Raw genomic sequence first — 21,614 nt, 5'->3', positions numbered from 1 at the left:
CTGAGAATGGGGCAAATGTAAAAGTGCTCCACAAATGCATCAAATCTCATTAATTAACTTATGCTCCATAACTCTGGTTTAAGAAGGTAACTAATATATTCTTCTTTTTTATTTTTTAATGTGCTCTGAATACATTTATTTTTTTAATTATTTTTTATTATTTAATCTTAGTTTCAGGTATACAATACAATGCTTAGAAATTTAACTTATGAAGCAATCCTCCAATTACTCTAGCATCCATCTGGCACTACACACAGTATTAATATTGACTATATTGCCTATATTCCCTATGCTGTACTCCACATCCCCAAGACTGTTTTGTAACTACTAATTTGCACTTCTTCATCCTTTCACTTTTCACTCAGACTTCACCTCTTCCTCCCCTCTGGCAATTACCAGTTTGTTCTCTGTTTCTGTGAGTCTGTTTTTGTTTAGTTTGTCCATTTATTTTGGTCCTTGGATTCCACATATAAGTGAAATCATATGGTATTTATCTTCCTCTGACTTATCTGACTGAGCATAATACCCTCTTGGTCAATCCACGTGGTCACAAATGGTAAGATTTCATTCTTTTTTATAGCTGAGTAGTATTTCATCATATAAATGTACCACTTTTTTATCTAATCATCTGTTGATGGGCACTTACGTTGCTTCCATTTCTTGGTTATTGAATAATGCTGCAATAAACATGGGGGTGAATATATCTTTTAGAATTAGTGTTGTAGATTTCTTGGATAAATACCCAGAAGTGGAACTGCCAGGTAAAAGGTAGTTCTACTTTTAATTTATTGAGGAAACTACATTTTCCAAAGTGGCCGCACCAATTTGCAATCCCACCAACAGTGCACAAAGGTTCCCTTCTCTCCACATCCTCACCAACACTTGTTTTTTGATTTATTGATGCTAGCCATTCTGACAGCTGTGAGGGGACATCTCATTGTAGTTTTAATTTGCATTTCTCTGCTAATTAGTGACCTGGAGCATCTTTTCATAAGTCTATTGGCCATCTGTATTTCCTCATTGGAGAAATACCTATTCAAGACTTCTGCCCATTTTCTAACTGGATTGTTTGGGTTGTTTCTTTTTTTTACTTTTTTTCATTTCTGTGTGTGTGTGTGTGTGTGTGTGTGTGTGTGTGTTATGTTGTGTTGTATGAGTTCTTTATAAATTTTGGATATTAACCCCTTGTCAGATGTATCATCGGCAAATGTCTTCTCCCTTTCAGTTGGTTGTTTTTTTGTTTTGTTTTGTTGATGGTTTCCTTTGCTGTGAAAAATTTTTTAGTTCAATGTGGTCTCATATGTTTTTTTTTTTCTTTTGCTTCCCTTGCCGAAGGAGACATATCGGGAAAAAAAAATTACTGATAGCAATATCAGAAAGTTTATTGCACTAGGTATATTCTTTGCTAGCAGCAGAGCAAACCTAATTACACCTGGTAAAAGAGATGAAGCCTTGAAAATATAATTTAAAATTTTTCGCCCACAAAGAACCCTTCCCTATTATTAATAAAATATTTACATAATTCATTTCCTGGTGCATTTTCTTGTCCTAGCAATGTATTAATAACAACTTCCACTTATTAGGAGCTTACTATATGCTAACATATATATATATACGATTTCAATTAATACTTATATTATAAGGAAGATTGTATTATCATATCTTATGAATGAGGAAATCAAAGCTTAAAGAGGTTGAACAACTTGGCCAAAATCACTCAACCAAAAAGTAGCAGAGCTAGACCTTAAACTCAGGTCTACCTAACTCCAAAGGCTATGTTAATTCTGCTTTTCCAGTAAAGTTTTAAAGGACTGAACTTCCACACGTCATCTTTTTCTACTTAAACTTTTACATTTTGGCATTACAATATTTTTCTTCTCTTAAATGTAGAAAATGTATCAGCACCAAGGCATTCAAAACAGGGTCATAGAGTAAGTCATTTTTTGCTAGATGCCCTCACAGGATATACGCAGAAATAGAGTAAGAGAAGCAATTGCTTCCTGGCCCAAACTCTTTCACCCTATTCACTCCTAAGGACAGAGGAGCAAATAGAAAGATAAAGTCCAGACACTTCCAGGACTCCTCCGAGATAGGGATGTTGGCACTCACCACTTCACTCTATACAATCTCCTAAACAAGGACAAGCAAAAAAGCAGATCGTTACCCAGGGGGGCCAAATACCTGTGAGCTGTTTAACTGCAAAGAAGATTCTTCTCAAGAAAAGGGATCATCTCACTTTTGTTTTTCAGTATGACTGAAACCAGATATCCCAGGTGGTAAGGGCAACCAAAATGTGTTTAATTCTCTTTCAAGAAGAGCCTTTGAGCTTCAAGTCCTTAGATCTAGAAAAATAGACTTGAAAATCTACTTTTAGAAAACTGATTACTAAATTTATAGCTCACTAACTAGTGGGAATTAGAACTCAGGAGATCACAGAGAGTAAAATAGTCTCATACAAGAAATATTACTTTTTATAGTCAGATTATCCACTATCCAATTTGATAACAAATGCACATTTTTGCTCATTTTAATCATGGGATATTATTATCACAATACTCAAACCCAGTGATAACAAATACAAGGTCAAATGAACTTGAAAAAATACAAGTTCAGAAGTAAATACATTAAAATGAGAAATTATAAGTAAAATACTTGAAAATAGATCATTAAAATATTTTCTAATGATGTACAGATTAAGTTTAGAAGAGGTGTTTTCCCATTGTTCTTCTCTTCCCACACAGCCCTGGAAAGTGGCTACAAACAGCTGGTAGGTATGTGTCTCGGCAGTGCACATCATCCAGACTACCACAAAAGAAGAAGTCATATAGGTCAGGCCCCACACCTGATGGGAGCAGTCATCACAGCATGGCCACCAACATTCTGTTTTCTTTGAATCTATTAAAGCAGGGGTTCTCAAATCCCAGGCCACAGACCGGTACCCAGTCCGTGGCCTGCTAGGAACAGAGCTGCACAACAGGAGGTGAGCAGTGGGAAAGCCAATGAAGCTTCATCTGTACTTATAGCCGCTCCCCAGCTCTAGCATCACCACTTCAGCTCCACCTCAGATCATCAGGTATTAGATTCTTACAGGAACACTGGTCCCTGGTGCCAAAAAGGTTGGGACCATTACTTTAAAGAGTCCTGGCCAGTATTCCTGCAGAATAGCCAACATTCTGGATTTGTTATACTGGCTCCTCTGTAGGTACATGTCAAACATCTCACCAACAACCCAACTTAGATGAACCTCAAACTGGAAATGGTTAGGCTCTCTCTTTTGGTTAAGGTGGTAACTGCCAGATCACTCTCTCTTTTGAAAAGCAACTTTCCCCTTGTAATTAATAAATAAACCAAGGGGATGATATTATGTGATTATTCTGTTCCTTAACCACAGTCTTTTGTGATCCCTTGGGGATCACAATATGGTGATTTTCTAATTCTAGCGTTCTCTCTATATATTAGCTGCCATCCTCTAGAAAGAGACTCTTACTCCCTCCCATGGATTTTTTTAAAATTTAGTATGGTTTAAATTGTATTATCATTCTTTTTGATGCTCAAATTGTCCCAAATTAAGCCAGGGGAAAAAATTTATTTCGAAAACATGGCGATGTTAAAATTTTATTATGCCATAATCAATTTATAAGAAATTTTTAGGCATATGGTGATATTATAACTTATATTTATCATTGTTATTATTATTCTTTAGTAATTTATTTGTATCAATCCAAGGAAAAAAGTTAGATATCTTAAATCAACTCAAGTCTATCATGGCGCAATTTTCTGAAATAATACTACATGTGATTACACAAACTATACATCAAAATTAGTTTTATAAATGTATATAATACTTCACTGTTAAGTTTTCAAGTGCTAATTTGGAATTAGGCTGCCAAATTTAAAAACCTAAAGTTGCCTTTATATTGATTATGTTTTTGCTAACTCTTGATTTTAATTTATTTCGAAACTTTCATTTTAACACTGCCTCACTTTAGAACCACATCAAATACAATTGAAGCCTAGGCTGTCAAAATTAAAATCTTAAAACTCCCATTTTAATAATACTAATTTGGGTTTAGGATACCTTAACTTTCATTTCAACTATGCCTTGGTTTATAACCATATCTAGTTTTTGACACTTAATTATGAGTACTTACGTAATGTGAGAATAGCAAAATTAAAAATCTAAACCAAATGTGCCTTATCTTGGAACCAAAGTCTTTTCCTGAAACTTTTAACTTCACCACAGTGTCTCTGAGATGAACAATCACTTTGCTTTCAGTTTGTGATTATTGAGAAAATAGTTTCATTATTGATTCATATAACAAAAATCATTTTAAAAGTTTTATATTGATTTCTTATAAGCCAACCCTTGTATGTTTGATGATGTAGTATAATAAAACATGAAGCATATTGGATAAGAAATAACCTATTTTAAGTGTTATTTCTATAATGTGATTACCTTTACAGCAAAAACTACTGCCCCTCCTACAATGTAACAATTGTGAGGACAGAGATCTTTTACCATTTTGTCACTGATATATTTTAAGGGCTTAGAGGAATGTGCCTGGCACATAATAGACACTCAATAAATTGTTGTTGAATGGCTATTAGATTAATTGAATAATCAATGCAGACTTGTACACAGAAAAGAACAATCATAAATAAAAGCATTCCTCATTCATAAAGAATTTCATGTTTAGGTGATTTTTGATAGTATTGTTTTGTTTGGGGTTTTTTTTTCACATAGAAGGATGAATATATGGAGAGAAATTTTAGAAAAACTACTGTCATTGTTTCTGAGTGTTTCTTTATGTAGCTTGCTGAATTTTTATTAAGTTTGAATATGAATTGTATTTATGTCTTGGGAACTGGTCCTTATACGTAAGTAATCAAAGACAATACCTTTAAAGTCTATAATTTTTAAAACAAAAAATATTAACAATGTAAAGAAATATGAAAAATGTTTCAGAGTGATTAAGCAAATTTAGAGACAGAAGAGGTAATATCAACATATATTATCAAATTTTTTCACTAGAAAAGTTTTAGAATTAATTCTTAGGATTAAATACTATAGCTTATACTATTTATTTCTGAAAAGTAAACTAATATTCTATGCTAAAATTTATGCCAGAAAATTTCATTTCTACATTCGTTATATTAGGATTATGCACTCCTCTCTGCACTCTGGACCCATGTTTCTAACTGCCATTGGGCATCTCCATCTAGATATAATACCATTTGTCAAGTTCAAGCTTTCTGAACCTGAGCTCATGATCTTCACCTCAAACTACATCCTCATCCATTGTTCCCTGTTTTAGTGACCGTGATCACCAACCTCTTCAGTTGTACATACCTACCAAACACCTTCCTCTCCCTTAGCTGCCATCTCATTTTTTGTTAAGCTTTCTTGAAATTATTTCTTAAATATATCTTAAAACATTCTATTCTACATGCTGGGTGCAAATACTTTAGTCCAACCTACAAAAATCTATCCTCTGAACTACTAGCCCACTAGTATCCACTCTTGTTTCTCTTCCAAACCATTCTCAAAAATGCACCTAAAGTGACTTTTTCTATTTAACTGAAAATTTGATCACATCATTTTTCTGAGCACATCATTTGTCAATGGCTTATCCTTTTCCTAAGATAAATATAGAAATTCTTAACATGGTCTATACAGCTCCATTTTTCTGTGTGAATCTCTCCATTCTCAGCTAGCCGTAATTTCCTCCTCCATCCCCACACTCCAATTATAATTTCTTCAGTATGTGCATGCTTCCTTCCACCTCAGAGCCTGCCATGTGCAGTTCCTTCAGCCTAGAATGTTCCTTCTTGCAACTACTGCCCCATTTTTTTGGTTAGTTAATTACAACAAAATCCTCCAGATCTCAACTCAAATATCCCTTGATTTCTTTGACCACCACATTAGATCAGCTTCCTTACTATGAATTCACATAGCACCCAGGACTTGTATTTCATGTCAGTTACCATTTTTATAATTAATACTCTTTGATTTGTTCATCACTTGTTCCTAGTACATAGTATCTGATATTTAGTAGAGGCTTAATGTTTAATTTTTTGTTGTATGAGTGAATATTTTACAGATAGCTAATAATTTAAGATTTTATTTTAGCATTGTTACTAAAATATGGATGAGCTAAATGTAGATTAAAAATACCTTTTAAGGAGGACATAAACATGTTATTTACATCACATGTATAGCTATGTTATCAGTAACATGTGAGAGCATGGCTTCATAAGATGCAAGAAACTTGAGAGCAAAAGGATAAAAGAGGCCATCAGGATCCAAAGTCACAGAAAAGATACAACAGTGAGATGAAGACTGAGATTATTGGATCTAGCAACAAGAAAGTCATTGGCTACTGTGGCAATTGGTTACCCAGATTCTGAGTGAAAGTCATTACAGAAGGTTGAAGAGTGAATGGAAATGGAGATAACATTCCTCTTCCAAAGAAATTCTGAACATGTAGTTTATCTAGCAATACGAAAGTTAACTATTTGGCTATGTCTGTGCAGTGTGCTTGGAACTACACAAGAGCAACAATTTCAGATGAGAAAATGTAATCCAGGTTTCAATTCACAATGGCTCATGAATATGGAAGCTTGACTATAGGAGTGGATCCATAGCATATCAGATTAATCAAATCTTCAAGCCAATTGATTCTGCTAAGATATGTGTATGTGTGTTTATGTGTGTATGCATAAATATTTTTCACAGAGAAGCCTCCTAAAATTAAAAAATGTTTTAAAAAATTATTACATTTTATAGACTGGGTTTTATTCAAGAGCTCTAGAAGGAAAATAGGCTTTATCAGAAATGTATGAATTATCCCTAATGAAGTGCTATTAAATATAGTTTAGAAATAACACATATCTCAGAGGGGGAAGCAAATTAAATACTTAATTTATGTTAATTTACAATCCTCAGAAGAAAATTAAGATAAAGTAAATCTCTCAATGTGTTGGTCTTTTCAGCATATTCTTCAAGAAATTAAGCTCCTGGCAACTATCTTTACAGTAAGAAAATTTTTTCAGCTAATTCAACCTCTCACACATCAATGACTGCTAGAATCATAGAAAGAGAAACAACCAGATTATGTGTAGCTTTAGTGGAAGTTTTTAATGCTACTAATGAAGCATTTTTGACAAAATATCAAACCAGAATCATATCCAGACTCTAGATCTAAATAATAAATTACAAGAAATACAGGTGGCAGAGAAAAATATTAAATGTCATTATGCAGAAGCATTCTGCAAAGTCTAGAGTTCAGAAAACTACAAAATTAATAACTCAATTGTTGCAACTAATAAGTTGAAAGGAAAAGGGGTAAAAAAAGAGAAAGAAAAAGAGATGAACCTATAGATTAAAAGAGACACATAAGACTAGTATTAATTTCAACCAACTTCAATGTTTTAATCTTATGTTTATCCTTATTAAAATAAATTATTGAGAACAGTTAAAAATAATAAAAAGTTACATGTGTAAAAATTGGAGGAGACTATTATAGACTGAATTGTGACACACCCCCTTCAAAATCACATGTTAAATATCTAACTCTCAGTATCTCAGAATGTGAATACTTCTGAAGGTACGGTATTTATTTAAAGAGGTAATTAAGTTAAAGGGAGGCTGTTGGGATAGGCCCTAATCCAATTTGACTGGTGTCCTTATAAGAAGAGAAATTTTGGACACACAAAAGCAATACCACGGGATTGAGTGCACATAGGACGACTATGTGAAGAGCCAGCAGGAGAGTGATAGTGTGATAGTGTGTAAGCTAAGGAGAGAGGCCTCAGGAGAAACCAAAACTTTAAGAAAATAAATTTTTTATTTTTAAGCCCCGCAGGCTGTGATATTTTGTATGGCAGTCCTGGCAAACTACTGTGAAAAAATAAATTTCAGTTCTTTAAGCCACCCAGATAGTGACATTATGTTATGGCAGCCTTAAAAAAAAAAAAAAAACCCAACACATATGCTAAAATGATGAATATGTCCACGATACTGTTAAACTTAAGAAATATATATATGGATATAGAAAAAGATACACTGTGAATCCTGGAACAATAAATCTCAACTGATGAAATGGTGAGAATTGAGCCTCCTGGTGGGAGGTGGGCCACATATAGTTTGAAAAAGCCACAAAAGTGACTCTGAATTTTCTTCTCTCCGCACTTAGAAACACTATTTCGGATCCAACCATATACAAGTTATGTTACCACTTCTCTTAGTCACTCAGCTGATTCTAGTCACATTTTTATAGAGTTCATATATAGTTTCACCAACTAGTATATAAATATTATCACTAGAGATCTGCGTTATTTATAATATTAGAACTGACTACACTCATTCTCTTCTATTTACATCCAAAATTCTATACCAACTTACCATTTACTTTCTCTCTTCTCATTTATAAATTATCCATCCTATTAAAAGGCATGTTTGTGATAATTCCAAGTTTTAGTTGCCCACTATGTTCCTATCCACTCATCTCTTAAATGTGTTTAAAATATTAACAGGTTGTGTTTCATCCTAGAGAGAGTAGGGTTTCAGGGAGAGGTAAAAAGTTTCATTATATTACTCTATTGTCCAAGACAAATATGCTATTGTATTACATGTGAAATGACATCTTTGAAGTCTATTAAGGGTGTGCTGTGAGGTGAGCCATCTGGAAAACACGGTGTAGACAGGAAAATAATTATAAGCCAGTTTACTGAGCTTTTTTTTTCCAGTTAAGTTTACCATGACAGCTGCTAGGGACACTATGTAGTGTAAAAGGTAAATGCTCTAAAGCCACATAGGTTAGACCCTACCTCTAACAATGATCAGCTAGTATGTAAGTTACTTAACTTCTCTGATCCTTTGCCTTTTCTGTAAAATTGAGATATCAGTGCATGTTGCCTAGGAGTTTTATGAGCATTAAATGAAACTATACTCATAAAATACTTGGAATAGAGCAGACAATAACTGTAATTTTTCCTCTTTTTTAAAATACAGAGGATATTTAATATTCTTTACTTAGAGAACATTAGATAATCCAATAATATTTGGAAACCAAGTTGAGCAGATTGGTTTTGTAAAGAAGTGCGTTGAGTTTCCGTGTGATTCCTTTGAATTTCGAAGGAAAAAGAAAAAGCTTTGGAGGCTCAGGTTTGAAGCTGCCTCAAGAATTCTCAACCTGGAAATGGATTAGGACCACCCAGACATGTTTAGCAGGGAAGCGCTGTCCGTGGTGCTAGCAATCGCGCATACCCCTGGCAACATTCTCCATCCCCTCTCGCCCAAAGTTCTTTTCCAGGCAACTTGCTTAGCGAAGTTCATATATCTGTCTCCTGGAAGAGTCTCGGTCATTCTACCCATTGGCCTTTCCCCTATCTTACTACTCTTTATCTATGTCCCCTTCAACAAAAAGCAATGATGTTCCATCTCCTTATCAACTCCAAATAGTTTTTTTTTATTGTTATTATTAACTTTTCAGATACTTTGGCTATGCCTATTATTGAAGTAGGTGGCTTAAAAATTGGCACAGGTTTTTCCTAACCTTTTTATTAAGTTTCAGAAAAATCAAAGACAAGAACACAGAAAAGTTAATTTCCAATGCATTCTTTAAAAACTCTTCAGCTGGCAACTTCCCTAAGAAACTTTCCCTGCACCTCCAATTGAATTAAGTTCCCTTCTTTACTCCCTAAGTATCCTGTAGACACATCTCTCACTTAAGTTATCACATTAAATTGAAAATCCCTATTTGTCAGTTTTGAGTGTCATTAGAAATAGTTTATTAAAAGCTAGGACTTACATCTTTAACTGTGAATTCCTGGAATATAGAATGTGCTGAACTAAGTTTTAACTAAATTTAATTACTGGATCCATTAGAGGGAAGGTCCCAACAACAGTCCTTTAAAAGGAAATCTGCCTTGTTATATTTGGGTGCGCACTAAATTTCAGAGTGGCTAGGCCATTTCCAGTAAAGATATTTCTGAACTAAGATCATTTGCCACCACATCCACCTATATCGGTCTGGTGACTCAGCCAGTGACTTTGCTGCAAGTGACTATCAAAGAGCCAATGCCATCTATTTCAAAGACTCTAGCTTCCCACTATCCACCTTTCCTCTTTCTTCTCCCAGTCTACCTACAAACCTGTAATCCCCAACACAATGCATGGGGACTGTCCCAAAAGACTAGAAAAAACAGCTCATTGATGCTTTTCACCCAAAAGTAGACTTCTATTCCTCTGACCAGGTCAAAGAATTGAGCCACTATCAACAAATAAAAAGACATTTTTTTTCTGGGTAAGAATGGAGGCTCAAACAAGAGTAAAAGGTAGAGGATTAAGAAACTGAAAACTAAAAAATGAGAGAAGAATGAGAGAAAAAATAATTGTTTTTAATTCTGCCTCCTTCTCTTCCCCATCCAAGTGGATTTCCACTCTGTTTAGGATCATTCAGTATATCTTCAGCCCTAATCACCACTTACATCACTTACCTAACCCCCATCTTAAAGAGTTCTTCCTCATTCTACAGTGGTTTGAGGGGAGGGGAGTCACTGTCCTCCTTCTTGGCACTCTGAAACAAAAACTATGTTGTAAATAAGAACTATTCACTGTTAGGAGAGACCCACTTTCATGTAGTTCTCACCAAAGTTTTTAGGCAATAGATATATAACTTATGGTTCTCTTCCTATTTCAATCAAGGCTCAGCTATAATTTTCCAAAATCTTTAAAGCAATGCATATGTTAATTCAAACTCACCTAGGAAGATTAGAAAGGGGGAAAAAAGCACTTGGCCTTTAAACCTTCAGAAGAGGATTTAATGACAGGTTCAGCCTGTTTAATGACAGGCCCAACACCACACCCTTGTTTTATTATGTTTCATGATTACTACATAAATTTCCTTTATTACTCATGACAAATAAAAATCAAATACTTGCTGAGGTGGGTTTAAATAGGTAAGAGTGCAAACAAAAACAAACTGTTCAAATATCACAAAACCAGGATCGGATTCTTAAAATATTTATATTTTTTAAGTGTCTTACATTTTCCAGGTTGCCTCTCTCAATCTTAGTTTTTTTGTTTTGTTTTTGTCTTTTTGGTTTTTTTAGAATTGTACCCATAATTCAAAGATGAAAAGAATAAAAGCCACATTTAAAACAGGATTCTCAGGATTTTTCAGAGACTGATTTCTGACTGATGCAAATAGGAAGACACACCCAAAAGAAAATTGCTAAGGTCGATGCAAGACGTGAAGCTAGTGAAGTTCAAGTACTACTTGGGGATTAATTTAACCCACATGACAGGTGCAGAGCTGTCACTTTCAGACACCTTTAAGAGAGACAGAGTTATTTTAAATGCCTTCTCTCAGCCATTTGATTCCACGGGGAGAGACTAACGTCTTCAACGTGAAAGCAGCGAGCCCAGGACTGAGGGAGTAGAAATCCTCTGCTCCGCCTGCTGGAAGGAAGGCCTGAGTACATTGATTCAATGTAGTTAGCCAAGGCTTTGCTAGACCCCGGCGAGCAGCTCAGAGGCTTCCCAGCTCCTGGAGTCTGGCGCATGCTGGCTCTAGCCTAGGCTGGCTTCCTCCGCCCCTGTCCTCGTCATCTGTAGCGTCATCTGCGGGCCGCCTCCCCACTCCCCGCCCGCCCCTCAGCCTGCACAGTGAAAGCAGTCTGCTTGCCCGCTGGCCCTCTGGACAGCGGGCGGAGCCTAAGGGGGTGGGGAGAGCCCAGCCCCGCCGCCCAGCTAGAAACCGTTTCATTCCTTGCCGACTCTCCACTCTGCTAGAGCGAAGCTCTGCAGTGAGTCAGGACGCGGCAACGCACCCGTACTCTGCGGCGGGAGCCACTCTGCGCTCGGCTTCGGTCGCGCGAGGGACCTTTCCTGGGAGCGAGCCGAGTGCGTCCGCTGATTCGCGAGTCCGGCTTAACCACAGGCCGCCTGGCAGTTGCACGCGTCTGCGAGGCACAGGACAGCGAAAGGGGACTGAAGCTGAGCTGAGCATTCCCGGGGAGGAGAGTGCGCGCCAGGGCGAGGTGGGAAGGGAGGGAGGAGTGTCGCGAAGCTCACGGTCAGCAGTGGATCGTCCGGGCTAGTTTACCCTTGGGGACGCGAAATGCGGGAAGAGGACAAGGGCGTGCTCGGCGGCGGCAGCGGCGATGCGGGACTGGCCAGCGCTGCAGCGAGGGGGCAAGTGGAGACCGTGCGACAGCTCCTGGAAGCCGGTGCGGATCCCAACAAAGTCAACTGCTTCGGGAGAAGCCCGATCCAGGTAGCTGGGGCCCCGGGGCCTCGCCGGCAGGGGGCGCACGAATGCGGGGTCGCGGCCTCGTAGGACGAGACTGGGGCCTAGGTCTCCACTCCGTCTCTCTAGAAAGGGAATGAAAAACCCACTGCTTCAGTTTGGTATTCTTTTTAAAGGTGTAAAACATATCAATATTTCTTCTCTCGTCTCATGATCAGAGATGCAAGGTATAGATAGATTCAGTTGAGGAAGAAAGGACAAAGGGAAAGGTTACTCGGGGAGGAAAACTATCTTGTCTGTATGTCTACTTTCAGCAAAAGAGAAAATTACAAGTTACACATTCAGGATTGGATTTAAGGAATCATACAAAAATCATAGCGCATGAAAAAAATGTTGCGATGTGAAATTCTTTGTATTCTTTCCTTATAAAGGCGAAATGAATACAAAGGAACAGATAGGATTCCTAAACTACAACACTTAATTCTTTTTATTTTGTTAGCAGTGTCTCTTGAGTATTGCATAAGAAAGAAAAATGCTTCCATGGATTTTTATTGCTTAATTATCATACCGAATGCTCAGATTACAAAAGCATTCCCACAACAACTGTTAGGTCCCTTTTAAATGGAAAAGAGTCTTCATAAATAATTAGCCTGTTCATTGTTAAAATACAATTATTCATTGTTTAATTATTAATCCCACTTTAATTAGTAGATTTATTTTTAAGTCCTTTAAAATCCAAGGTAATGTTTTTGTGCTATATTGTTGAATATTGTCATCCTTAGTATTCACCTCATCCTAACCTTCCAGAACCAAGCTTTTATTAAGGAACCTTGTTAATAGTGTAGATTTTAAAAGGGAAAAAAAAAAAGTGTTCATTCAAATTCTTAGAAAAATATGAGATGTAGTTTAAAGCAACAAAAACATGGTTAAGTAGCTTTTAAAGACTTCAAATTATAATAATTGTAAAAAGAGGTTTTATTTACAGTTTTAACTCATCGTTTTTTGAGATATTAAGAATCACATTTTCCTCTCTTCTCTACATGTGAAATGGCCTTTGTATTGCTAGTAGAAATAACATACAGTTTTTAAGGGAGGAAATGGATGCTTCTAGTATTTAGGAAACAAAAAATTAGTATACTATCTTTCAATTGCACGGTGCATTTTTTTTCAATTACAGTTGACGTTCGATATTATTTTATATTAGTTTCAAGCATAGTACATTTTAAAACACAAAGTCACAAGAACAAATAACTCCATTTTGGATATTTAGTTATCAAAATTATTTTATTGTTAAAATAAGAGTGTAAATGCTTGCATAACATATATGTATACAAATGGATACTATAGAATTAGTGCTCCAAACATCTTTTTAAGTTAGGCATTGTTCTGATTCAACTATTAACATACAAGCTCTTTTTATAAAGCAAAATATTTACTATTTAACATTATAAAATCTAGCACATTACAAAATACCGTGCAATGTAAATACAGTGTTTATTTTACATGTTAAATTGTCACTCTCTAAAATTTAGACTTTCTCTATAACATTAACTTAAATATTTTAAGAAATCAAATAATTTGTTAACATAATCTTATAAAATAGTGTAACTTTACTTTTCCCCCTTTATCTCCAATTTTGGCTCAAATTGTTGAACTATATTCCATTATGAGCACAAACATATATGACCGAAAACCAAAAACCTTCCACAGAGGATTTACTATGAGAACTAAACAAAGTAAACTTTATTTTAAACTTAGTTCTTATTTTCTCCCCCTAAAGCATTATTCTAACTTCTAAAAAATATATATCAGTTGACAGCCTAGTAAAGATTTTTAGACTCGGATTATGGCAGTGGGGGGGAGGGCAAGAAAATAATTTAAGACTTTAAAAGCCTTTAAACTTAATTTTTCTATAAATCATTTAACAAAATAGATTCCCATGTTTAAATGGAAATCAAAATTTTCTTTTTTCTCACGAGGACTACAAGCACTCTATCATCGGCTCTTTCTTGTCTCGGCATGTTCAGAGATTAAAATGGAGCTCTACTAGTAAAGAGGATGACTGGAGCGGGTGGAGAGACTGGGGAGTGTGAGATGTTGCGTTAGCAAATGAAGCCTAACCAGACTCCTGAGGCTAGTGTGCGCCCTTGCATTATTAGGTGGATACTTCATGAATAGGTATTTCTTTGAAACGGCTGTACCTGTCTCTACCCAGGCCTGCATCTTGCTGTTCCCTCGCCCTGACCACTCTGCTTTCTCCCGCAGGTCATGATGATGGGCAGCGCTCGCGTGGCCGAGCTGCTGCTGCTCCACGGTGCAGACCCCAACTGCGCCGACTCCGCCACTCTCACCCGACCCGTGCACGACGCCGCCCGGGAGGGCTTCCTGGACACGCTCGTGGCGCTGCACCGAGCCGGGGCACGGCTGGACGTGCGCGATGCCTGGGGCCGCCTGCCCGTGGACCTGGCTGAAGAGAGGGGCCACCGCGTCGTCGCCCGGTACCTGCGTGTGGCCGCTGGAGACTGATGGCAGATGCACAAAGACTTTTCTTCTCTCCCCAATTCCCTACCCCCAACTGAGTCCAAAGAAGGCTGCAAACGCGTAGGGGGGTGGGGGCGGAAAGCCTGAAAGCCTTCCTCGGTGACTCTACTCTGTGGGGAGGGAGGAGTAGGCCAAAAATAATTTTGTTTCCTGGATCCCGCCCTGGACACTCACCATGAACTCTAAGAGGTAGGACAAGTGGATTTTCAGCAAGATTTTGGAGCGAAGTGTTTAGTTCCGAGTGGTCCTTTACTTTGCAGAGTTTTCTGGCAAAAAGTTGAATGTGAAGTCCACGAAGAACCCCGGGTGCCTGCCAATCTTCACGCGGAAGATGATGGGGGCTGAGTGGGTGGCAGCAGTGATTGGCATCCGGAAGGAGATAGGTAAGACAGTAGCCCCACTGGCCTTGAAAAAGCCTCCTGTAAGCCCCTGACCACTTCGGGCTTTAGGGGGATAGGAAGGAAAATCCGAAGACTGAGGACCAGACTAGGATGATGACTGTCAGTCGATACGAGTGTCAGTAGGTGCCCAATGCTTTACACACTGTGCGGTGCACGGCAAGTAACGTGGAAAACCATACTTCCTGGAAGCCCTGAAGACTTGTGCCCAGCTCTGCTGGATAGTGAAGGGGAAGAGAGGATGGAGAGCCACCTCGAATTTGCCCATGCATTCTAAAATTCCTGGGTCTGGTTGATGCAGGACAGCTCTCAGAAGGGGGCAGGCACTTGCTGTTTGATATTCAGCTCAGGAGATATATCTGTGGTGTTCCAGATGTCCTCCAACAGAACAAAGTGGTCGATTGTAGTGAGAGCAGCCTTAGCGGTTAACTGTAACTGTTTGCTTCATCTATATACAATATACCATATACAATATATACAGAAACACCCCTGTAAATTGACACTTGAAAAGATTTCGTGATATTTTGTACCTATGAGTTATTTTTCAGTAACAGTCTTACTTAATGCAGAGTCTTTAAACAACAAAGTAACTTGTGCCCCTTGGTGAAGAGGTGAGGAAGAGCTGCAGCTCTTTAATGAAGTTATGATGGCATGCCAACACCTAGATTACTTGCATCCTTAATCTATTTATTTCTTTTTAAAATTTGTTTCCTTTACTAGAGTGTCTCAGGGGATCAAACTATGAAATATTCCAAATGTCTTTTAGAAGACTGATGCACTTACCCAGTAAATTATCTTGGGATATTTCCCAAAATGTTGCTGAAAAAGTAGATTGAGTATAAAACTGTTGAAAATACATGATGCTAGCTCGTGGAATGTCTTAATATCTGCTAATGATGCACTGCTTTGGGATTTAATTTCCAGTATTTGATTCATTACGGCATTGAAACAACTGCTACTTCACTGTTTTAATAAAGAAAAAAACAATAGAAGCTGGACTCCAAGATGTGGGTAATTTAGTTTTAAAATGTGTGTTCATGAATTTACCACTAACTCCCCTGAAATGCTAAAGATTCAAAGGGGTTCATATTTCTTACTGTTTGTAATAATTGTTAATACCAACAAAAATTTATAATAACTGGTTGTACATACATTGAAAAATTTATACATGTAGTATGAGTGTATGTGTATGAATGAACGAGAGAAGAGGGAACAAAAAAATTTAAGAGGTTTATAAAAAGAATTGTTTTGTGCTAAATAAAAAAAAATCTTTATTTCTCCATCAATTCTTTATTCCCCAAATGAATATATTACAGGGGAAGCTTAGTTGAGAATCAGAGTCTACCTAATAGAGGAAAATATATAAGCATTTATTGATACATATCTTGTGCCAGGCATGCTTAAATACACATTTGTTCATTTAACACTTAAAATAAACCTGGGAGATAGTTACTGTTTCCCAGATGCAGACAATGAGACAGAGAAACGTCAAGTAACTTGTCAAAGGTCACAGATATTCATTCCATGGTTGTGCAAAGTAAGTCTATCTGGCTCTAAAGCTTATGGTTTGGTTTGCTTTTCACACTGCACCATTCTGTTCTCCAAATTTAAAGTCAACTAAAATATTTTTTTGAAGCAAAAACACTTTTTATCCCTTGTAAGGTATCTATCTCCCTGGTAAGTTCCTAGGATACTTTTTCTTTCTATATTATCTAATAAATCTGAAAAGATTGTTTTATATCTATTTTTAAATGGCAGAAGACTAGCCCCCAAAAGACCTAAAAAGAAAAAAAAAACTTTTGAAACAAAAATAATGGAATTCACATTTTCAAATTAAGCCATATGGACAGGAAATACAATTCTAGTTATCACTTAAGTACCCAGTCATTACTGACTACAAGAATAGTATTTTTAGAATTCATATTGTTTTACAACTACTAAAAAGCATACTGCATAAAATAAGTCAATTGATCATTTAAAATCTTCCATTTGGCTTATGAAATCCCTTATTTTGTCCTCTATTTCTTAAGTTCCAAAATATTCAAATCCACTAGTTACCATTAGGCTGAATAATGAAAAATAATAATCCTTTGAAATAAATATGAAATGTGATTTCATTCTCAAGATTCTTAAAAGATTATAGAATCTGATGACAACCTGATATTAAAGGAAACTGAAACAAGAAAGTGTGGTTGTGGATCTTACTATATTACATTGTTTTCATTTTATGAATATATCTATACTGTTAAGTTTGTTGAAGATTTCACTCTGAAGGATACATGCAAACAAACGTATATGTAAGCTCTGCTTGTAGCTTCATTGTGGAATTACAGAAAATATATACATGTTAACTTCTACATTTAAGTCTAAAATATTACCAAAATTTATACAAATCTTACTCCCTGAACTTCATTTCAAAAAAGATCTAGAAGTGAAATAAATTCATAAATCAATAATTTATTCATTTGACTTCATTTTTATATTTCTTTTGAGATGGATGAAAAAAAACAAGGATGATTTACTCTGAAAGCAAAATCTGATAGTATTTTCCTGTGCTTTAATGGCTCTAATTAGTAATTTCAGATATAAGGAAACAGAGTCATATGGATAGCTTGAGATCCATAAAACTCTAAACAGATTTAGAAAAGTGTATACATAGGAATACTTTTATATTTTATTTCTGTATTATAGTAAACACAATATGGTGTACAGGACCACATAATTTATCTTATGAAGCTAAGTAACTGACCTTAACCAAAAACAACAACAACAACAACAAAAACACAGCTAATTTAATTGACACGTTGAGATTCTATATTGCCCTTTCTTTATATGAAAAGTTAAAAACAAACTACTTGTGTGTTAATATGTAATAGTCAATAAGAATTTTTTCCTTTACCACCTCTATAATTACCCTCAATTATTTCAAAAAACAAAAGACATGTTTATTTTCCTTTTATGCTTTACCAGGGCTAATTATTTTTATAATAGGGTATAATTTTTCCATTGTTCAAGATATTGGAATTCTGCTAAAAAAAAGAGCAAGTAAAATTATCTGCCAAAATGATAGAATCCATGAAAAGAAGCACTCTTGTGGACTGCCTTCTACAGCAAATGCAAAAGCCAGTGTCATCTAAAGTACAAGGGGTCTACTTTCATGTTTATGTCAGCAGCTAATCATAAACAAATTCTAACATGCTTACTGGGTTTTCATTATTAATAAATGATTCAGTTATTGTGTGAAAATTTGAAGAATAATTTTTAGATTAGTATAACTTCAGTGTTCAATTACTAAGCTACAAATAGATTAGATTCGACTAGATAGGCAGATAAATAGATGATAGATTAGATAGATAGATAGATAGATAGATAGATAGATAGATAGATAGATGATAGATAGAAAAAACATACTTAAAATTTTTAAAATTTAATTTAAAAAATTAAATGAAAAAGCAACAATAGTTGAATAACAATACTTTCAACCATCTCCTATGCTATTAATAACCCGAGGAAAGAAAGAACAAGTGGAGGAAAGAGAAATTGACTTGATTGGAATATAGAAGATCTGGGTTCCAGTACTGGTTTTTTGACTAAGTCAATATGTGACTTACTAAGCCATATAAGTTTGATTAGCCTCAAATTTCCTCATCTATAAAAAACAGAAATTGGACTAGGTTACTCCTAAGTTCCCTACCATTACTAAAGTTTTTTTTCCTTTTATGAGTTTGTTACACACTTGACTGTAGTAGGCTCTTATATTTATTACTAATAATTTTTCCATGGTACAAGGCAAAGAAAGACATAGAGGAATAAGACAGGCAAATTTTAAAATTCTGGAACCCTAGGGAGGAAAATCTTTATAAGCCCCATCTTCACCAGGTAGTTGAAAAATTACTGACAAGTTAGTAAGTACTAGGACAGAAAAGATGCTTTGCAAAATAAATATTTAGTTTAATTTTAAGGTCTTCCTCATTACTTCTTACCTCTGATTTTTCCTCTCGATTTTTGCATTTCTCTCATGCCACTCAGAGCCATAAGGAGAATTAGTTTCTTAATGAAGACAAGCAAGTAGACCCAATAGATTTATAAAACAGACTTATGAAATAAGTGCTCTGAAAGAAAAAGTGTTTTTTAAGTGAGCCTATAACAAGAGATCCTGATAACTGGGGCTGGTGTAAGAGTTAGAACCAACAAAAAGGGTTGGAGATATTAGAAGGAACAGAAAGTGGAAAGGCAAGATAATGCTAAAATGGGTCGAAGAAGTCATTAGAAGATGACTGACTCTGTGAACAGCTATCTTTGGATCTTACAGACCCATTTCTAAGGGTGTGTAGTTTCTGGTTTGTTTCCATTAAGTTCCTTGGAACTTCAGGTCCTTAAATTTTGCCTGACTGACAGTAGGAACCAGTTGGTCAGGGAAGAGTTTTATATCACCTAAATATGTATATGTCAGCCATTTCAGGAGGGCAGAGAATGAGATGAAACTCAAGCTAACAAAAGAAACAAAAGAGAAGCAGCGTGGTGGTGGTTTTTGGAAGATGAGTCAGTAGTTTAACAGAACTAATCAACTCAAACCAAAACAAATGGTATATAGTCCACATACTGATGGGATTTGGGAAATATTTCCAGGCCTAAAATTATGAGAATCTATTCATTCCCTACTATCTTGATTTTTTCTATAAAACTTTTCTCAAATTCAGCTTTTAGAAATGAGATGATTCCTTTCTTGCCTCTTGAATCCCCCACTCAGATTTTAATATCTTTCTTTGCATAAAGAACAAATACTTTACAGAAACAGTAACTTTCATACATTATCCCTTTATTAATTATATAATGAAGGAAAATTTGCTTTGAAGCCAGTGCTGCTAATGAAGTAATATGTAACTGGCATGGATTACTTATTAAGCCCAGTAATATAAACCAACATGTAAGTCAAAACTGAGCACCAAACTCTGATTTAATAATTTGAAGCTTGAAATAAATATAAACCAAATATTTTGTTGGTAAAAAAATAATAATAATAAGAGATGTATAAAGATGATATACTGCTAGAAGTTTACAAAGGAAACCCAAGTACCTTTTAATCCCCTTCCCACTCAGAAGCCCCTGGCATGAGACCTACAGTCGACATATATGGTCAATGCTGGCACAGAAAAATATTTTACAATGGAGTTAAAGTCAAAACTTTAAGACCAATTACAGTAATTAAACCATGCCTCGTTTTCCTGTCATATTTGGCCTCCTCCAAAAATGCATAATCTATATAGCTGTCCTCTCATTCGAATACTCTACTTTATGAGAAGGTTGGTGGCATTTCCTTTGAACCCTCTGTTATCTGACCTCTGAGTCTTCAATTACTTTTAAACGAACTCCCCTCTTCCTTCTTATCCCTTCACAAATTTCTCCATCTCTTTTCCTTGGCTGAAAACTGGGTCTCCTGAGAATTTCACTTTCTTCTGCACCAGATATTACATACGAGGCTGTGAATAACAGAGGGGGATTCAGGACCAGTAATGAGTCTTTGCTGTTTGGGTGGTTTTCAACAGTCCCAAAACAAATATGTAAGGATTATCCATTATTCTAAAGGTTTTCCTCGTTTTTTTAGTATAAATAATTGCATTTTGTTTTCTTTATCAGATTAAGCTGTAAATAATTTCAGTATACATTATTACATATGTTATGTCTATGACGTAACATAGAAACATAAAACAGTAAATAATTTATTCTGTTCACAAACCCCACAGATAGCCCAACAGATTATTGACAACACATGGAGTTGTCTTCTAAAGGCTGTTAGAAATATTTATATCCAATAGCTCCCTATTCAATCTGTGGATTATGAGCTGCTGAGCAATACCACTTTTCCTGGGGAACAGCAGTACCCTCTTATAGTCCCCTGTATCCCCTCTCAATATTCCACCTAGAATGATAAACTATAATCTTGCTTGAAAATTTTGTCAGTCTCTACTACTCTCTAATCTCTGAACTACCTTTGATATTAAGAGCTAATGCATATGAATGTATTCCTGGATTTTAAGTGCCTTTTAATCTGTTTAAATACAATCATAAACAAAATAAATTAACGCTATCCACTTTCTAAGGAAAATAAAATATTTCATTTTACATTTGTACCCAGGTATTTATTACACCAGTCACTTGAGACCATATATAGGAAAATGGTTCTCAACCCTGGTTCCAAATCAGAATCACCCCTGGAGATGGTCTAAATATAGATTTGCTGATCAACTTCAAATTTTCAGAATTAGCTCTCTAGGATGGGGGCCCCAGATTTCTGTGGTTGTTGCTTTAAAATTTTTGTTTATGGTAACTATATATATAACATGTATTTCCATATTTACATTTATGTATATTAATCTCTGTATATTTATGAGTTATAGAACTGCTGAGACAAAGGATATAT

At 35.8% G+C, this 21,614-nt stretch overlaps 1 protein-coding gene and 1 long non-coding RNA gene across 2 annotated transcripts in view; one reads left to right on the top strand and one right to left on the bottom strand.

Annotated features, from left to right (window-relative positions):
* The window catches only part of LOC118615013, a 39,512-nt gene extending 28,142 nt beyond the window's left edge, over window positions 1-11,370 (bottom strand). Inside the window, exon 1 of the long non-coding RNA XR_004956250.1 lies at window positions 10,501-11,370. This is a non-coding gene — a long non-coding RNA (uncharacterized LOC118615013). The remainder of the gene's footprint in view (window positions 1-10,500) is intronic.
* A 407-nt stretch (window positions 11,371-11,777) lies between these two features.
* CDKN2B (cyclin dependent kinase inhibitor 2B) lies at window positions 11,778-16,479 on the top strand. The gene is made up of 2 exons (XM_016137538.2): window positions 11,778-12,281; window positions 14,520-16,479. The coding sequence occupies exons 1-2, from the start codon at window positions 12,126-12,128 to the stop codon at window positions 14,778-14,780; spliced, it is 417 nt and encodes a 138-aa protein (XP_015993024.1). The 5' UTR covers window positions 11,778-12,125; the 3' UTR covers window positions 14,781-16,479.
* Window positions 16,480-21,614: the final 5,135 nt, after the last annotated feature.

Source organism: Rousettus aegyptiacus, unplaced genomic scaffold (genome assembly GCF_014176215.1).
Source record: "Rousettus aegyptiacus isolate mRouAeg1 unplaced genomic scaffold, mRouAeg1.p scaffold_m13_p_3, whole genome shotgun sequence".
Lineage (NCBI taxonomy): Eukaryota > Metazoa > Chordata > Mammalia > Chiroptera > Pteropodidae > Rousettus > Rousettus aegyptiacus.
Note: the sequence above shows the minus strand (reverse complement) of the source record. Positions and strands in the feature narration are given on the sequence as shown.